Here is a 12596-nt window from a genome sequence, read left to right on the forward strand (position 1 = left end):
TGAAATCGACGCTGCGCCGGTGACGTCATCGCCGTGCGCCGGAGCTGCACGCCCCCCTCTGAAGCGTCCGGGCTGCGGCGCGATTTAACGGTTGTGTCGCGGAGCCCCGGCCTGATGGAGCAGGAGGACGGCGGCGGCTTGTCCGCGTCCCAGAGGAGGGCCGAAGCGCGCCGGAGGAAGCTGCTGCTGAACTCGGAGCAGCGCATGAGCCAGATCATGGGCTTCCACAGCCTGGGCGACGCCGACGGTGGGGATCGGGACGGAGCCTGTTTGGGTTCCCGGGGGAGGGACCTTTGCTCCTGGCCTCGATCCCCATCCCACTTGGGTGATTTGCTAGCCTTGAGCTGGGGGGTTCTCCTCTTGTGTGCAAGATAGGCGAGATTTTCGCCAAAGGGCAGCATTAAAGGCTATAATAATTCATGCAAAACGGTTAGTGCAGCGGTCTGAGAACCTGGGGCTTGGGGGCTGCCATTCCCCCGATGCAAAATGAGTATATCGAGTCCCATCCCCTCGCTGTGTACCGAAGTAGATGATTTAGAGATGGCCATTAGTGGACTGAATTGCAGGACCTCTGCAATTCTGCTCAGAAATGAGTAGCATAGCCTAAAGACAGAACTGTGAAATGATTAGGCTGCTCTGTCCTTGTGTATTTGGGGGGGGGGGGGGGGAAAGCGTACATTTTGCTGCTGCTGCTGCTCAGTGACAACGTTTGGCCTCCTTCCAAGTTTTATATTCGGTTGCATCATACTGTTGGTAATGCAATATTTATTTACCAGTATGATAAAAGTCAAGTCATGCTGCATAGGATGGGATGCTTTGACTGCGCTTGAAAGCGTTAGTGGTGTTTAACAGTGCAAGTATATTTGTCCTGTAAAATATATATATATTAGTTGTTTTTTTCTTTTATGTAAAATTCCATTTTTTAAAAAATATTATAGTCGCCAATTGAATTCAGTTTCTTATTTGATTTGTACCCTTTGTATTGAACTTCAGCCAGGACTCTACTCCGTTTGTTGAACTTTCTTTGTTTTTGCAACTCTTGTTGTAAACTGGTATTGGCGGGATAGAAGACACCAATGTAATGTAATATGCCTGATCCCAGTGTTTGATTTAGGGGGCTGGGTGGGCACTTTAAAGCTCACACCATCAACTATGCTTGGTATGCAAGCTTTTGTCATCATAAGCAAATTACTAAAGTGTCCCAAAGAAGTATTTTGTACTGCTTTGTGAGTCACATAATATATGAGGTATGTCTCAAGAATCTTTTTTTTTAACAAAATTCTTAGTTTAATTTTCATGTTGTAGCTCTAACTCTAACTCCTGAACACTTTGATTGCAAACACTAAGATAGAGATATTAAACGGCAATCCTAGAAGGCAGCAGACCTGTCTCGTTTTCAGGCTGTCCTTAATGAACATGCATGAATACATTTGCTTACAACAGAGGCAGTGCTTCCAAATATATATGTTAACTAGGGATAGCCTGGAAATCTGACTGGTCTGCAGCCCTCTAGGATTGCAGTTTATCATTCTTGTACTAACTGCCGGATTCTCTAAACGACGCTGTTGTCAGTGGCCGCCAAACGTGTGTCAGTCACACAATGGCACCGTTTAGAGCAGGGGTCTCAAAGTCCCTCCTTGAGGGCCGCAATCCAGTCGGATTTTCAGGATTTCCCCAATGAATATGCATGAGATCTATGTGCATGCACTGCTTTCAATGCATATTCATTAGGGAAATCATGAAAACCCGACTGGATTGCGGCCCTCAAGGAGGGACTTTGAGATCCCTGGTTTAGAGAATTGTGCCTCTGGCAAAAATAGGCACCGGAATGTAAGGCATGGTTTTCAAGGCCTACATTTCCAGTTCTTATCTTTGGTATGAATTTCACCTAATGCCACTGTAGGCGTTAACCACGCCTACAGTAGCATTAGGAGCAATTCTGGCGCTGTTTGTTTACACCATTAGGCACTTTGAATTTTTATTCTATTTAAATCCCATTTAAAATGGCATTTCCCTCTTAACTTAGGCACCAGTAGTAGAGAATGGCATGGTGACAGAATTTATCACCGTCTCCGTCCCCTCGGATAACCATAGGAAACTATCCCATGTTATTCTTTAGTGTCTATCTCAACGTCCGCCCTTCTACACCAGCATTCTTCAATGCAAGGTTTGAGGGTCAGTGGCTGGGCCCATTCATACTCTGATGCTTATGTGAGTCAAGTATAGGATAATGAAGCCATTTGACATCACCGATGAGGTTGGCTCTTATTGGTGGAATAAGGCATTATGACATCATAGTATCAGCTCTGGATACCAGAGACTGTCATTCTTTAGTGTCTATCTCAACCTCAGTCCTTCTACACCAGCAAGGCTTGAGGGTCAGTGGCTGGGCCCATGCATACTCTGATTCTTATGTGAGCCAAGTATAGGATAATGAAGCCATTGTGACATCACTGATGAGGTTGGCTCTTAGGCATTGGTGAAATCACAATATCTGCTCTGGATACCAGAGACTGTCATTCTTTAGTGTCTATCTCAGCCTCAGTCCTTCTACACCAGCATTCTTCAATGCAAGGCTTGAGGGACATTGGCTGAGCCCATTCATACTCTGATTCTTCTCTCTCTCTTTAAAGAATGACATGGGGATGGCTTCTTGCCGTTCTCCATGGGGATGAGGACGGTGATGAATTCTGTCACCGTGTCATTCTATAGCCAGTAGGGCACCTACTGTGCTTAAGTTAAGACATCATTTATAGAATTTCACCCTAAGAAGTTAAGATGTCTGGGGCACACACTAGGATTTTTTGTGTGTTTAAGTATTCAATGTCCTAAACTTCTAAGAGCAACACACATATTTTCATTCTTTTTATTTATTTAGACAATGAAAGCAAAATAGAGCCAAAAGTTCATCATGAACAGCCTAAGCCAGACTCTCTTCCTGTTTCATCTATGTCAAAACGGGGAGCTAACATGTCAGGAGATTCAGCTACTTTAACAGGAGTCTCTGAACATCGTAGCAATGTTCTTTCAGAGGTGAAGAGATCCAACCTTGGAGAAATAATGGACTCCTTCAGCAAGACAGCAGAGATGGCTAATGATAATAGCAGTGAGCTCCGGCATAGACACAGAGGAGACCTACCATCAGAGACAGCAGAGCGAGGCCCCCGGCACGGCTTAGACCAATATCTGTCCAGATTTGATGAAGCCCTGAAGCTGAGAAACCAGATGATTAGTGAGAAACCAAGCCCGGAGAATGGGAATTCTGCAGAAGAATTTGATTCATTCCGCATTTTTAGATTAATAGGAAGTGCTCTCCTTGCCATTGGTGTCAGGGTCTTTATATGCAAGTACTTGGTAAGTTTGTTGTTTTTTTTAAGGGAAGGAGCTAAATCATGAAATTTACCGTGTCTTGAGCTTCAAATCAAGTTTCAAGTTTAATTAAATTTTGATATACCGACCATCGACGTGCACCTGACCGGTTTACAAAGCTAAAAAAAATGTTAAATTTTAAAAGGGGGGTTGGAGAAGAAAATATGAACATTAAATAGACAGATTACGAATACGAACATGAGTTTGGGGGTAAAGAGGAGGGGGAAAGTTAGTAATTATTTCATTAAAACAAATTAATTAAGGGAAAGGGTGGAAGATGGAACTAAAACACCAGGAAAGGGGATCGCTTCTTAAAAGCGGTTCGTGTAATATACTGCTATGCTTTTGGAAATATTTAGATGCTATGGTATGCCTCTTGGAATAAGAATGTTTTTAGTTTAGTCTTGAATTTGTCAAGTGAGTTTTCGTGGCTATATGAATGTCACTATGGAAACCATATATATTTTAGGAATTTTTTTTCCTTTAAAACAATGAAGTTCTGATTCTGTAAACGGTGCTTAGATTGATGCGCCTAGCCAATCTAGGGGCTAACTTAGACCCTCTTTTACTAAGCTATGGTAGTGGTTTGTACTGCGGCCCGGGGCGCTAAATTTGCCGACGCTGCTCCAAAGCTTATAGGAATTCTATGAGTGTTGGAGCATTTAGATCTCTAGGCTGCAGTAGAAACTTCTATTGCAGCTTAGTGAAAGGGGGGGTTAATTTTTTTAAGTGGCTTAATCAGCGCTGATATTTGAAAGCGCTGTTATAAAAAAAAACCCACCAAAAAAGATCAAAAAATGAATTTTCCAATAAGCGCCTACTGATGCCTTTAGAGAAAGTAGGTGGAGTTAGTGCGCGATTCTATAAACTGTCTAGCGGTTGATCGATAACTGCCCTGAACGGTGCCTCGAAGCTAGAATCAGGGTCATAGAATATACTTGGCGCCTTATGATTTAGTGTACACTAAATTGATTAGCACGCCTTAGTAAAAGGACCCCTAAAGGTTATGCTTTTACTTGCACCCATTTTTATTACTGTATTTGTGAACTACTGGATGGTTGTAGATTGATGTTTGATTTGTATGATGATATGATTCTTTGCCCTCCACCTTGAGCTTGTGGTTGAGCAGGTTATGGGTGCAATATACCAGCTATAAATGTTTAGATTAAATTTAAATAAATTGTAGCACAGTTTCTACTTCTAGGAGAGATTTTCTGAGTGGAAATGAAGGGTGGCAATTCCTAGTAGGAAGCTACTTGTGAAGACTTCAGTTGCTGAAGACCCAACTACTTTAGGAAAATCACATTTTGGAATCCAAAAGAGCAAGTTGATCAGATGACTGGCAGCGTAATGACAGTTTAGGTCATCTGACTTCTGTAACTAGAGCTCAAAACTTGTCAGACGAGTATTAGCCCTTATGGCACATCCATACGGAATAGCTTCCTGGATCCTGAGTGCCATTAACATCATTTTTGTAACAGATATGTAGAGCAGTGTTTCTCAACTCAGTCCTGGAGTACCCCCTTGCCAGTCAGGCTTTCAGGGTATCCACAATGAATATGCATGAAAGAAATTTGCATATAATGGGGGCAGTGTATGCAAATCAAGTTGATGCATATTTATTGTGGATATCTTGAAAACTTGACTGGCAAGGGGGTACTCCAGGACTGAGTTGAGAAACACTGATGTAGAGCACAAGTTTCATGAAAGTATACTAGAACTGAACACCTCTGTCGTGGGTGGATATCATTGTAAGCTCTCGGACAAGGCTGATGAAGGGAGCAGTGAGTGAGTGTTATGTATAGATTTGCTCCATGCTGTTTTCATATGCATTTATGTTTTTGTTTTGCTTTCTTTTCTTTCCCTAGTCCATTTTTGCACCGTTCCTCACGCTGCAACTTGCTTATATGGGATTGTCTAAGTATTTCCCCAAGGTAAGAAAGACCATTAGGCAGGTGGCATTTGCTTAATATAATTGGCATTTCATCTTTAATGCCAATATTCAGCTAGACTTATCCAGGCAGGAGTGTTTCTGTCAGGATAAGTCCTGCTGATAGGGTCATACCTGGATTTTCCGTGGCGCTTACTGGATAGTGCCACGGAAAATCCAATCAGATCGCCTCATTGTTGTCTGGGTGGAGCTGGGAGTTTCCCAGTTAGTGGTACTATTCAGCCCTCTAACCAGATGACTGACAAAAAGATTGTCCTTACTTTATCTGGGGATTAGTCTGGATATTACCAGTACCTGTATAAGTGCCAGTGGCTTTCAAGTACTCAGATGGGTATCCAGGTTTGCCCTGGTACTCAATATTTGGATATAAAAAGGCTGTGGTGGCCAGTGTTTTCCTCCTCCTCCTTTTAGATGTCCAGCATAATTGAACTGGTCCCTATCAGAGATGTATTTGCGTACTATGAGCCTTCATTGACAAAGTTCTATCTCCTCCTCCCCCAGGGCCAGCCTTTCCACTAGCTAAGCCAGGGGGTAGGGAACACCGGTCCTCGAGAGCCATATTCCAGTCGGGTTTTCAGGATTTCCCCAATGAATATGCATGAGATCTATTTGCATGCACTGCTTTCAGTGCATATTCATTGGGGAAATCCTGAAAACCCGACTGGAATATGGCTCTCGAGGACTGGAGTTCCCTACCCCTGTGCTAGGCTATAGGCTAGCCACCCTTTAGAGGTGGCACCGACATCAGCACAACAGACAGAGTGCAAGTGCCGTGGGGGCCACTAGAGGGCAGTGCCAACTATCATCTGGTGGCTGTCTGACCATCACCTACTCTCAAGAGTGGAACCAGACATTGGAGCATTGCAGGAGTAGCCCCCATGTCTCTGTTAGCTCTCCTTCCCATTTCATAGGTATTTTAGGGTTTTGTTTGGTTTTTTGCAGGGGGACAAGAAAACAAAAACTACAGTGCTGACTGCAGCCCTCCTTCTGTCTGGGATCCCTGCAGAGGTGATCAGTCGTTCTATGGACACCTACAGCAAGATGGGTGATGTCTTCACAGACCTCTGTGTCTACTTTTTTACATTCATCTTCTGCCACGAAACACTTGGTTTTTTTGGTTTGGCAGTACCCTGATGTTACAGAACTCAAAAAAGAGAACCCAATGCAATTTTCCACTTCTGTATCTTGTACCGAATCATTACTAATTATATGCACACAGGAGTAGGGCTTTATTTATAGTTCTTATTTGTTGCAAAGTTTGAAAGGATGTTTTGGTTTGAATTGGGAAAACAGGGTCCCCATGCAGTCATGGGATATTGTTTGTACCGTGCAATATACTTATTCGCCATCTGAAACTAGTACACCAATCCTGCATTTTCCTTTTTTTTTCAAGTGGGATAAATTTGTCTTGCTTTATTTTTAAATTATTAGTACCGTACTTACATCGCCACTTAGCGATAGTTAACGCACGCTAATGTTGATATACATTATTTACCACAGTGTCTGTTATGTAATGGGCCTTGTGGCAAATGACATGCATTAACAGCCTTAGTACATGATAACTGTTAGTAAATGGCCTGTCTGGGCTGATTAGTCCTCTTTTTGACTCTCCCATGTTATTACATTTATGCATGCATAGGCTGTAGATTTCTTTATGTTAGTGAGTCATAGATAATAATGCTTAATAGGATTGTAACTAAATTCTAACTTATAAACCCAGTAAGGGAGAGTGTTTGTTGTGAATATCAAAAAGAAAACTCACCTGGACTACAAACTGTGATAAATAATACAAGGATTGGGTCTAGTGTACAATATGCATGAGAGTGTATAAACATCATTTAGTGGTAAAATGGGAAGACCTTCAGAATTAAGGGTCTCTTTCTTTTTATCCTTATGACTAAGTTGAGCTTGCAGGTTAATAAACTTCTAAAATATGACCCTTCACTACTGGTTCATCAGACCATCATTGGGAGTGCAAAGCATGACGCCACTAATCTCCCTTTGGAGTTCTTTGCATTGCTTATCATTTAAAGGTTGATGGCAGGAATTATAAGGGTCAAAGCTCAAATGGCAGAGCTCAGTGTTTACTGACCTCACCAGCATTGAATTTCCAAGTTTGCAGAGCTGACTAACACAGTCGGTTTTGAGGCACCACATGAAGGTAGGACTGACTTTTATGCGGCTCTGTTTATGTGGTGACATTAGCTCAGACATGGTCAACTCCGGCCCTCGAGGGCCGGAATCCAATCGGGTTTTCAGGATTTCCCCCATGAATATGTAAGAGATCTATTTGCATGTACTGCTTTCAATGCATATTCATTGGGGAAAACCCGATTGGATTCCAACCCCCGAGGACCGGAGTTGCCCATGTCTGTGTGTGTTGGTGTGCTTAATGTTGCCATTTAACGAGCCAAGTGCAAATTCTATTCCCCCCCCCATGGTACACAATCCTCACTGTGTTCTTCCTATTCATTCTTTCTGCCACTTTTGGTCATCAGACCTAGTGCAGTGTTCTCTGTTAACACTTATGCTTTTTTACTGAAGATGCTGAAAAATCTATATCTGGATTTGTTACAGAAAACATTATTTATACTTTGTTTTATCAAGTGAAAATAGCTGTCAAATACTAATGATCTCCCAGTTCCATGAGTGAATTGCTGTCCCTTAGCATGAAATTACATCTCGGAATTCTGATGTCGCATTAGATTACTACACACTACAAGAAAATGTAGAAGTGATGGGGATTTTTGGTTATACAGCCCTATGTTGTGTGTTTTGTAAGTTCATGGTTTCTTTAATGTTGAATCAATTGAAGTGACCAATTTAATAATAAAAAGTAAAGTCTTCATCTGTGTGGTCTATTTATATATAAACTGAAGTGATATGGGTTCTATTAATAATTTTGAAATTTATTGCACTTTTCTAACCATTTCATTTCCCCCTGCTCTATGTCCTCCATTTGAATTGCAATCCATTGAAAAGTAAATTTTCCCTTTTGACTGTGGCATATAAATAGTGTGTTAATTAGGGCTGTTGATTAAGCTATTAATCTGGGTTGTAGAAGGGGGTACTGAAAAGTTCTTAGTCCAGCCAACTTCATGAATGTATGACATGGTTCAATCAAGGATCTGAAATGATGCCAAGATAGAATTCTGTTTCTGTAAATTGGTACTTAACAAAATAAAATAACATTCTTTTCAGACAGTTTCACTGACAATAATGCTCAGAATTTAGGAAGTTGGTCGAGCTGAGAACTTTTCAGCTGGATTAGAGAGTTGCGTGGACAGAAATCCCACCCATCCCCGCAAGGATCCTCTCCGTCCCCACCCGTCCCCGCAAGGATCCTCTTCATCCCCACCCATCCCCGCAAGGAATTACCTCCATCCCCGCCCATCCTATAAAAAGCAGCAATTACTTCTGACAGGATCATCAATTCCACAGTTTCTTTTCTGTTTGCATTGCTGTTTTCCTTGTGGAATCTCTTTGGTGGAACCCTTTTTTTGTAATTAACATATAAACCCCCTCTTTTACTAAAGCTGACGTGTCCGTTATATTATATGGACGAACCCTGCTTCCAAAGCCTTCCATCCCCGTGGGAGTTCCGTTGGCTAGAGGGGGATCCCTGTGGGAGTCCTGTGGGTTAGGGGGGGATTCCCATGGGACCCCCGCAATCCCCGTTCCCGTGCAGACCTCTAAGCTGGACTGTGAAAAATGAGGATTCCATGGACCTCGTGGATCTCTACCCTAAAAACTTGTTCTAAAAATCTGCTTACCTCAGGGGTGAGTGGGAACCGTGAAATCCACAGGAGTTAAAACGAGGATCTGTATGGACCTTACGCCCTGGCCGCTTTATTTTTTTAAGGCCGTGTGCTTTAGCTGCATGGGGTGCAGAAAAGCTGAACACAACAAACTGGAGAGCTAGGATGAGACATCAGGAAATTCATGCAATATTCAGCACCAGCAAACCCAACCAGTAAAGAAACCATTAAGCGTAGAAACTGAAAGGTGGGCCCCATGACACTAAAAGTGCATGGACTTAAAAAGAAAGTGGCTATGATGTGGGACCCCCAAGGAGCCTCATTTTTAACTTTGGTTACTCTACAAATCTTTGTTTTAACTCATGTGGACCTCATGGGTCTATGGGAGTTAAAACAAGGATCTGTAAAGTGAGTGAGATCCTTAGGCATTAAACAAGGAGGAGCCCTGGCTGCTTTCTTTTTAAGGCTTCTGGCCTCAGTTCTCTCTCTTCAAGTTTCAAGTTTATTATATTGTTTGATTAAACGCTTTTCCAATTTCAGTGCGTTTTACATAAATAAAATAGTGTTTAAAATGGACTCACTTATACAATTACTATTCTTCTAAACAAACTGGGTAACAACATTAAACAGGAAGACAACTGATAACAATGGGAAGGTGGGGAGGAAATACAATATTTGTTAAAAGATTACATAAAAGGGAAACATATTAGGGAGATAAGGGGATAAAATGATAGACCGAAAAAAGGTCAAGAAGAAAGAGTATTTATAATCTGTCAATTAAAGGCTTCTTTAAAAAGAAGACACTTTAGGTTCTTTTTAAATATTTGTAGGTCTTGTTCTAATCTTAAATATAAAGGAAGAGAGTTCCATAACATTGGTGCCGTAACGGAGAAAATGGAAGCATGGCGGGTTCCGATAACTTTTAAAGAGGGAACATTTGTCCGTTTTTAAAGAGGGAACATTTGTCCGTTTTTAAAACTTCCCTGGCTCACAAGCAGCAGCTGCAGTGCAAACAGGCTTATTCTAACAGCCCTGCAAGCCTTGCTGCAGCTTCGTCTGGCTCTCTCTGATGCAATTTGTGTTGCCAAGAGGAGGCTGCAGGAAAGCTCTTGAGGAAATGGGTGGAGGAAAGCATGAGCGAGAGCGACACTGGCTGCCCCGAATGCTGAAGGCCACAAGGCGGGAAGGGGTAAAATACGGACCTGACGGACCTGACAGAGGGAAGGGGTAACATAGAAATAGACGGCAGATAAGGGCCACGGCCCATCTAGTCTGCCCACCCCAATGACCCTCCCCTACCTTTCTCTGTGAATAGATCTCACGTGTCGATCCCATTTGGCCTTAAAATCAGGCACGCTGCTGGCCTCAATCACCTGAAGTGGAAGACTATTCTAGCGATCAACCACCTTTTCAGTGAAAAAGAATTTCCTGGTGTCCCCGTGCAGTTTCCCGCCCCTGATTTTCCACGGATGCCCCCTTGTTGCCGCGGGACCCTTGAAAAAGAAGATATCTTCTTCCACCGCGATGCGGCCTGTGAGATACTTGAATGTCTCGATCATGTCACCCCTCTTTCTGCGTTCCTCGAGTGAGTACAGCTGCAATTTATCCAGCCGTTCCTCGTACGGGAGATCCTTGAGTCCCGAGACCATCCGGGTGGCCATTCTCTGGACCGACTGCAGTCTCAGCACATCCTTACCGTAATGACGGAACTCGCGGATCTAAACCCGCAAGTCCTTTAAAAAATCTGAGGTCCGTGCCGCTTGTAGTTAGTTTCTGGCTCTGACAGACCTCGCTGACAATTTAGCGCTGACGGATCCGTCTCAGCATAGGGAAGGAAAAGTATTAGGATCCGTCAGCGCTACAATGTCATCGAGGTCTGTCAGAGCCGATTTATTGGGGCTGCAGGAAACCAGTTTAAAGGATTAGTTTTAGAGCCGCTCCAGCACTAGCACTAGTCTCTGGCTCTGACAGACCTCGGTGACGTTTTAGTGCTGATGGATCCTAATACTTTTCCCTCCCTAAGCTGAGACGGATCCGTCAGCGCTAAATTGTCACCGAGGTCTGTCAGAGCCAGAGATTAGTGCTAGTGGTGGAGCGGCTCTAAAATGAATACTTTATACCGGTAGTCCCAGTAAATCGGCTCTGACAGACCTCGGTGACATTTTAGCGCTGACGGATCCTAATACTTTTCCCTCCCTATGCTGAGAAGGATCCGTCAGAGCTAAATTGTCTCCGAGGTCTGTCAGAGCCGATTTACTGGGGCTCCAGGAAACCAATTTAACTAACTACAAGTGGCACGGACCTCAGATTTTTAAGGAAGTGAGGGTTTAGATCCGCGAGGTCCGTCAGGTCCGTGTTTTACCCCTTTTAAAGGATGTGCGGGTTTAGATCCGCGAGGTCCGTCAGGTCCGTGTTTTACCCCTTTTTAAGGACATGCGGGTTTAGGTCCGTCAGGTCTGTGTTTTACCCCTTTTTAAGGACGTGCGGGTTTAGATCCGCGAGGTCCGTCAGGTCCGCGTTTTACCCCTTTTTAAGGACGTGCGGGTTGAGATCCGCGAGGTCCGTCAGGTCCGCGTTTTACCCCTTTTTAAGGACGTGCGGGTTGAGATCCGCGAGGTCCGTCAGGTCCGCGTTTTACCCCTTTTTAAGGACGTGCGGGTTGAGATCCGCGAGGTCCGTCAGGTCCGCGTTTTACCCCTTTTTAAGGACGTGCGGTTTGAGATCCGAGAGGTCCGTCAGGTCCGTGTTTTACCCCTTTTTAAGGACGGGGGGTTTAGATCCGCGAGGTCCGTCAAGTCCGCGTTTTACCCCTTTTTAAGGACGTGGGGGGTTTAGATCCGCGAGGTCCGTCAGGTCCGTGTTTTACCCCTTTTCCCCCGCAAGGCGCGTAGAAACACGGAGAAGAGGCCTCCAGCGCCCAGCTGACAGGCTCGCTTGGCAGCAGCGGTGAGCGACCTCCGCCCTGCAGAGGGCGCTGCGAGTTGGCGCTTAGCGGCCGGCGGGTGGCCAAGTCTCGCCTCGCCCGCGTTCGGTGACGGTGCGCAGAGCTTCCCCGCAGCGCAGGACGCCATGGGCCGGGAGTCCAGGTAAAGCGAGGGCGAGGCGGCCCGTTCCCCCCCCCCGCGCGGCCTGAGCGCGCATGGCTGCCCGCGTGCGCTGGCTCGAGGTGGGGGGTGGGGGACGGCCGGGCCCCGGGAACGAGGCTGGTCTCCCAGGGAAACCGGCCTTTTGGCCCCGGCTCAGACACGTTGATGGCTTTTAGTGGCCTTTGGACGAGTTATTATCCGAGGGGGCGCACAGCAGAACCCCCCCCCCAAAAAAAACAACAAAAACCCAACCCCATCTAGTAGGGCTGTCATTTGGCTCCAGGAAAAGGAGGATGAATTGAGAGATCCATTGCTTTCAGTGGAAGTAAAACCCGGATGTCTCAATGTGTGCCCCCCCCCTTTTTTTTTAGGCCTGTAACCCTGTGCCATAGGGCTCCTTTTACAAAGGTGCGCTAGGGCTTTAACGCGTGT

At 44.7% G+C, this 12596-nt stretch overlaps 2 protein-coding genes across 5 annotated transcripts in view; both read left to right on the forward strand.

Moving 5' to 3' along the window:
- CAMLG (calcium modulating ligand) lies at positions 1–8166 on the forward strand. Of its 3 annotated transcripts, none has more exons than XM_033927642.1 (4): positions 1–325; positions 2879–3354; positions 5238–5303; positions 6263–8166. In XM_033927642.1, the coding sequence occupies exons 1-4, from the start codon at positions 115–117 to the stop codon at positions 6452–6454; spliced, it is 945 nt and encodes a 314-aa protein (XP_033783533.1). In that variant the 5' UTR covers positions 1–114; the 3' UTR covers positions 6455–8166. The 3 variants fall into 3 exon arrangements, with proteins under 3 accessions (XP_033783533.1, XP_033783534.1, XP_033783535.1); XM_033927643.1 differs by having other exon boundaries at positions 8–247; XM_033927644.1 differs by having other exon boundaries at positions 309–429.
- A 3832-nt stretch (positions 8167–11998) lies between these two features.
- Positions 11999–12596, forward strand: part of DDX46 (DEAD-box helicase 46) — a 47004-nt gene continuing 46406 nt past the window's right edge. The window contains exon 1 of one of the 2 annotated variants that reach the window (XM_033927214.1): positions 11999–12164. In XM_033927214.1, coding sequence (XP_033783105.1) covers positions 12148–12164 — 17 coding nt within the window. In that variant the 5' untranslated portion in view covers positions 11999–12147. The remainder of the gene's footprint in view (positions 12165–12596) is intronic. The other variant, XM_033927215.1, reaches the window with a different exon arrangement.

The sequence above is a fragment of the Geotrypetes seraphini genome, chromosome 18 (genome assembly GCF_902459505.1).
Source record: "Geotrypetes seraphini chromosome 18, aGeoSer1.1, whole genome shotgun sequence".
Lineage (NCBI taxonomy): Eukaryota > Metazoa > Chordata > Amphibia > Gymnophiona > Dermophiidae > Geotrypetes > Geotrypetes seraphini.

Coding starts and splice junctions, on each gene's coding strand:
- CAMLG (XM_033927642.1), top strand. CDS start 115: ATGGAGCAGGAGGACGGCGGCGGCTTGTCCGCGTCCCAGAGGAGGGCC. Junction 3,355..5,237: donor TCTTTATATGCAAGTACTTG/GTAAGTTTGTTG, acceptor TTCTTTCCCTAG/TCCATTTTTGCACCGTTCCT. Junction 5,304..6,262: donor TGTCTAAGTATTTCCCCAAG/GTAAGAAAGACC, acceptor GGTTTTTTGCAG/GGGGACAAGAAAACAAAAAC.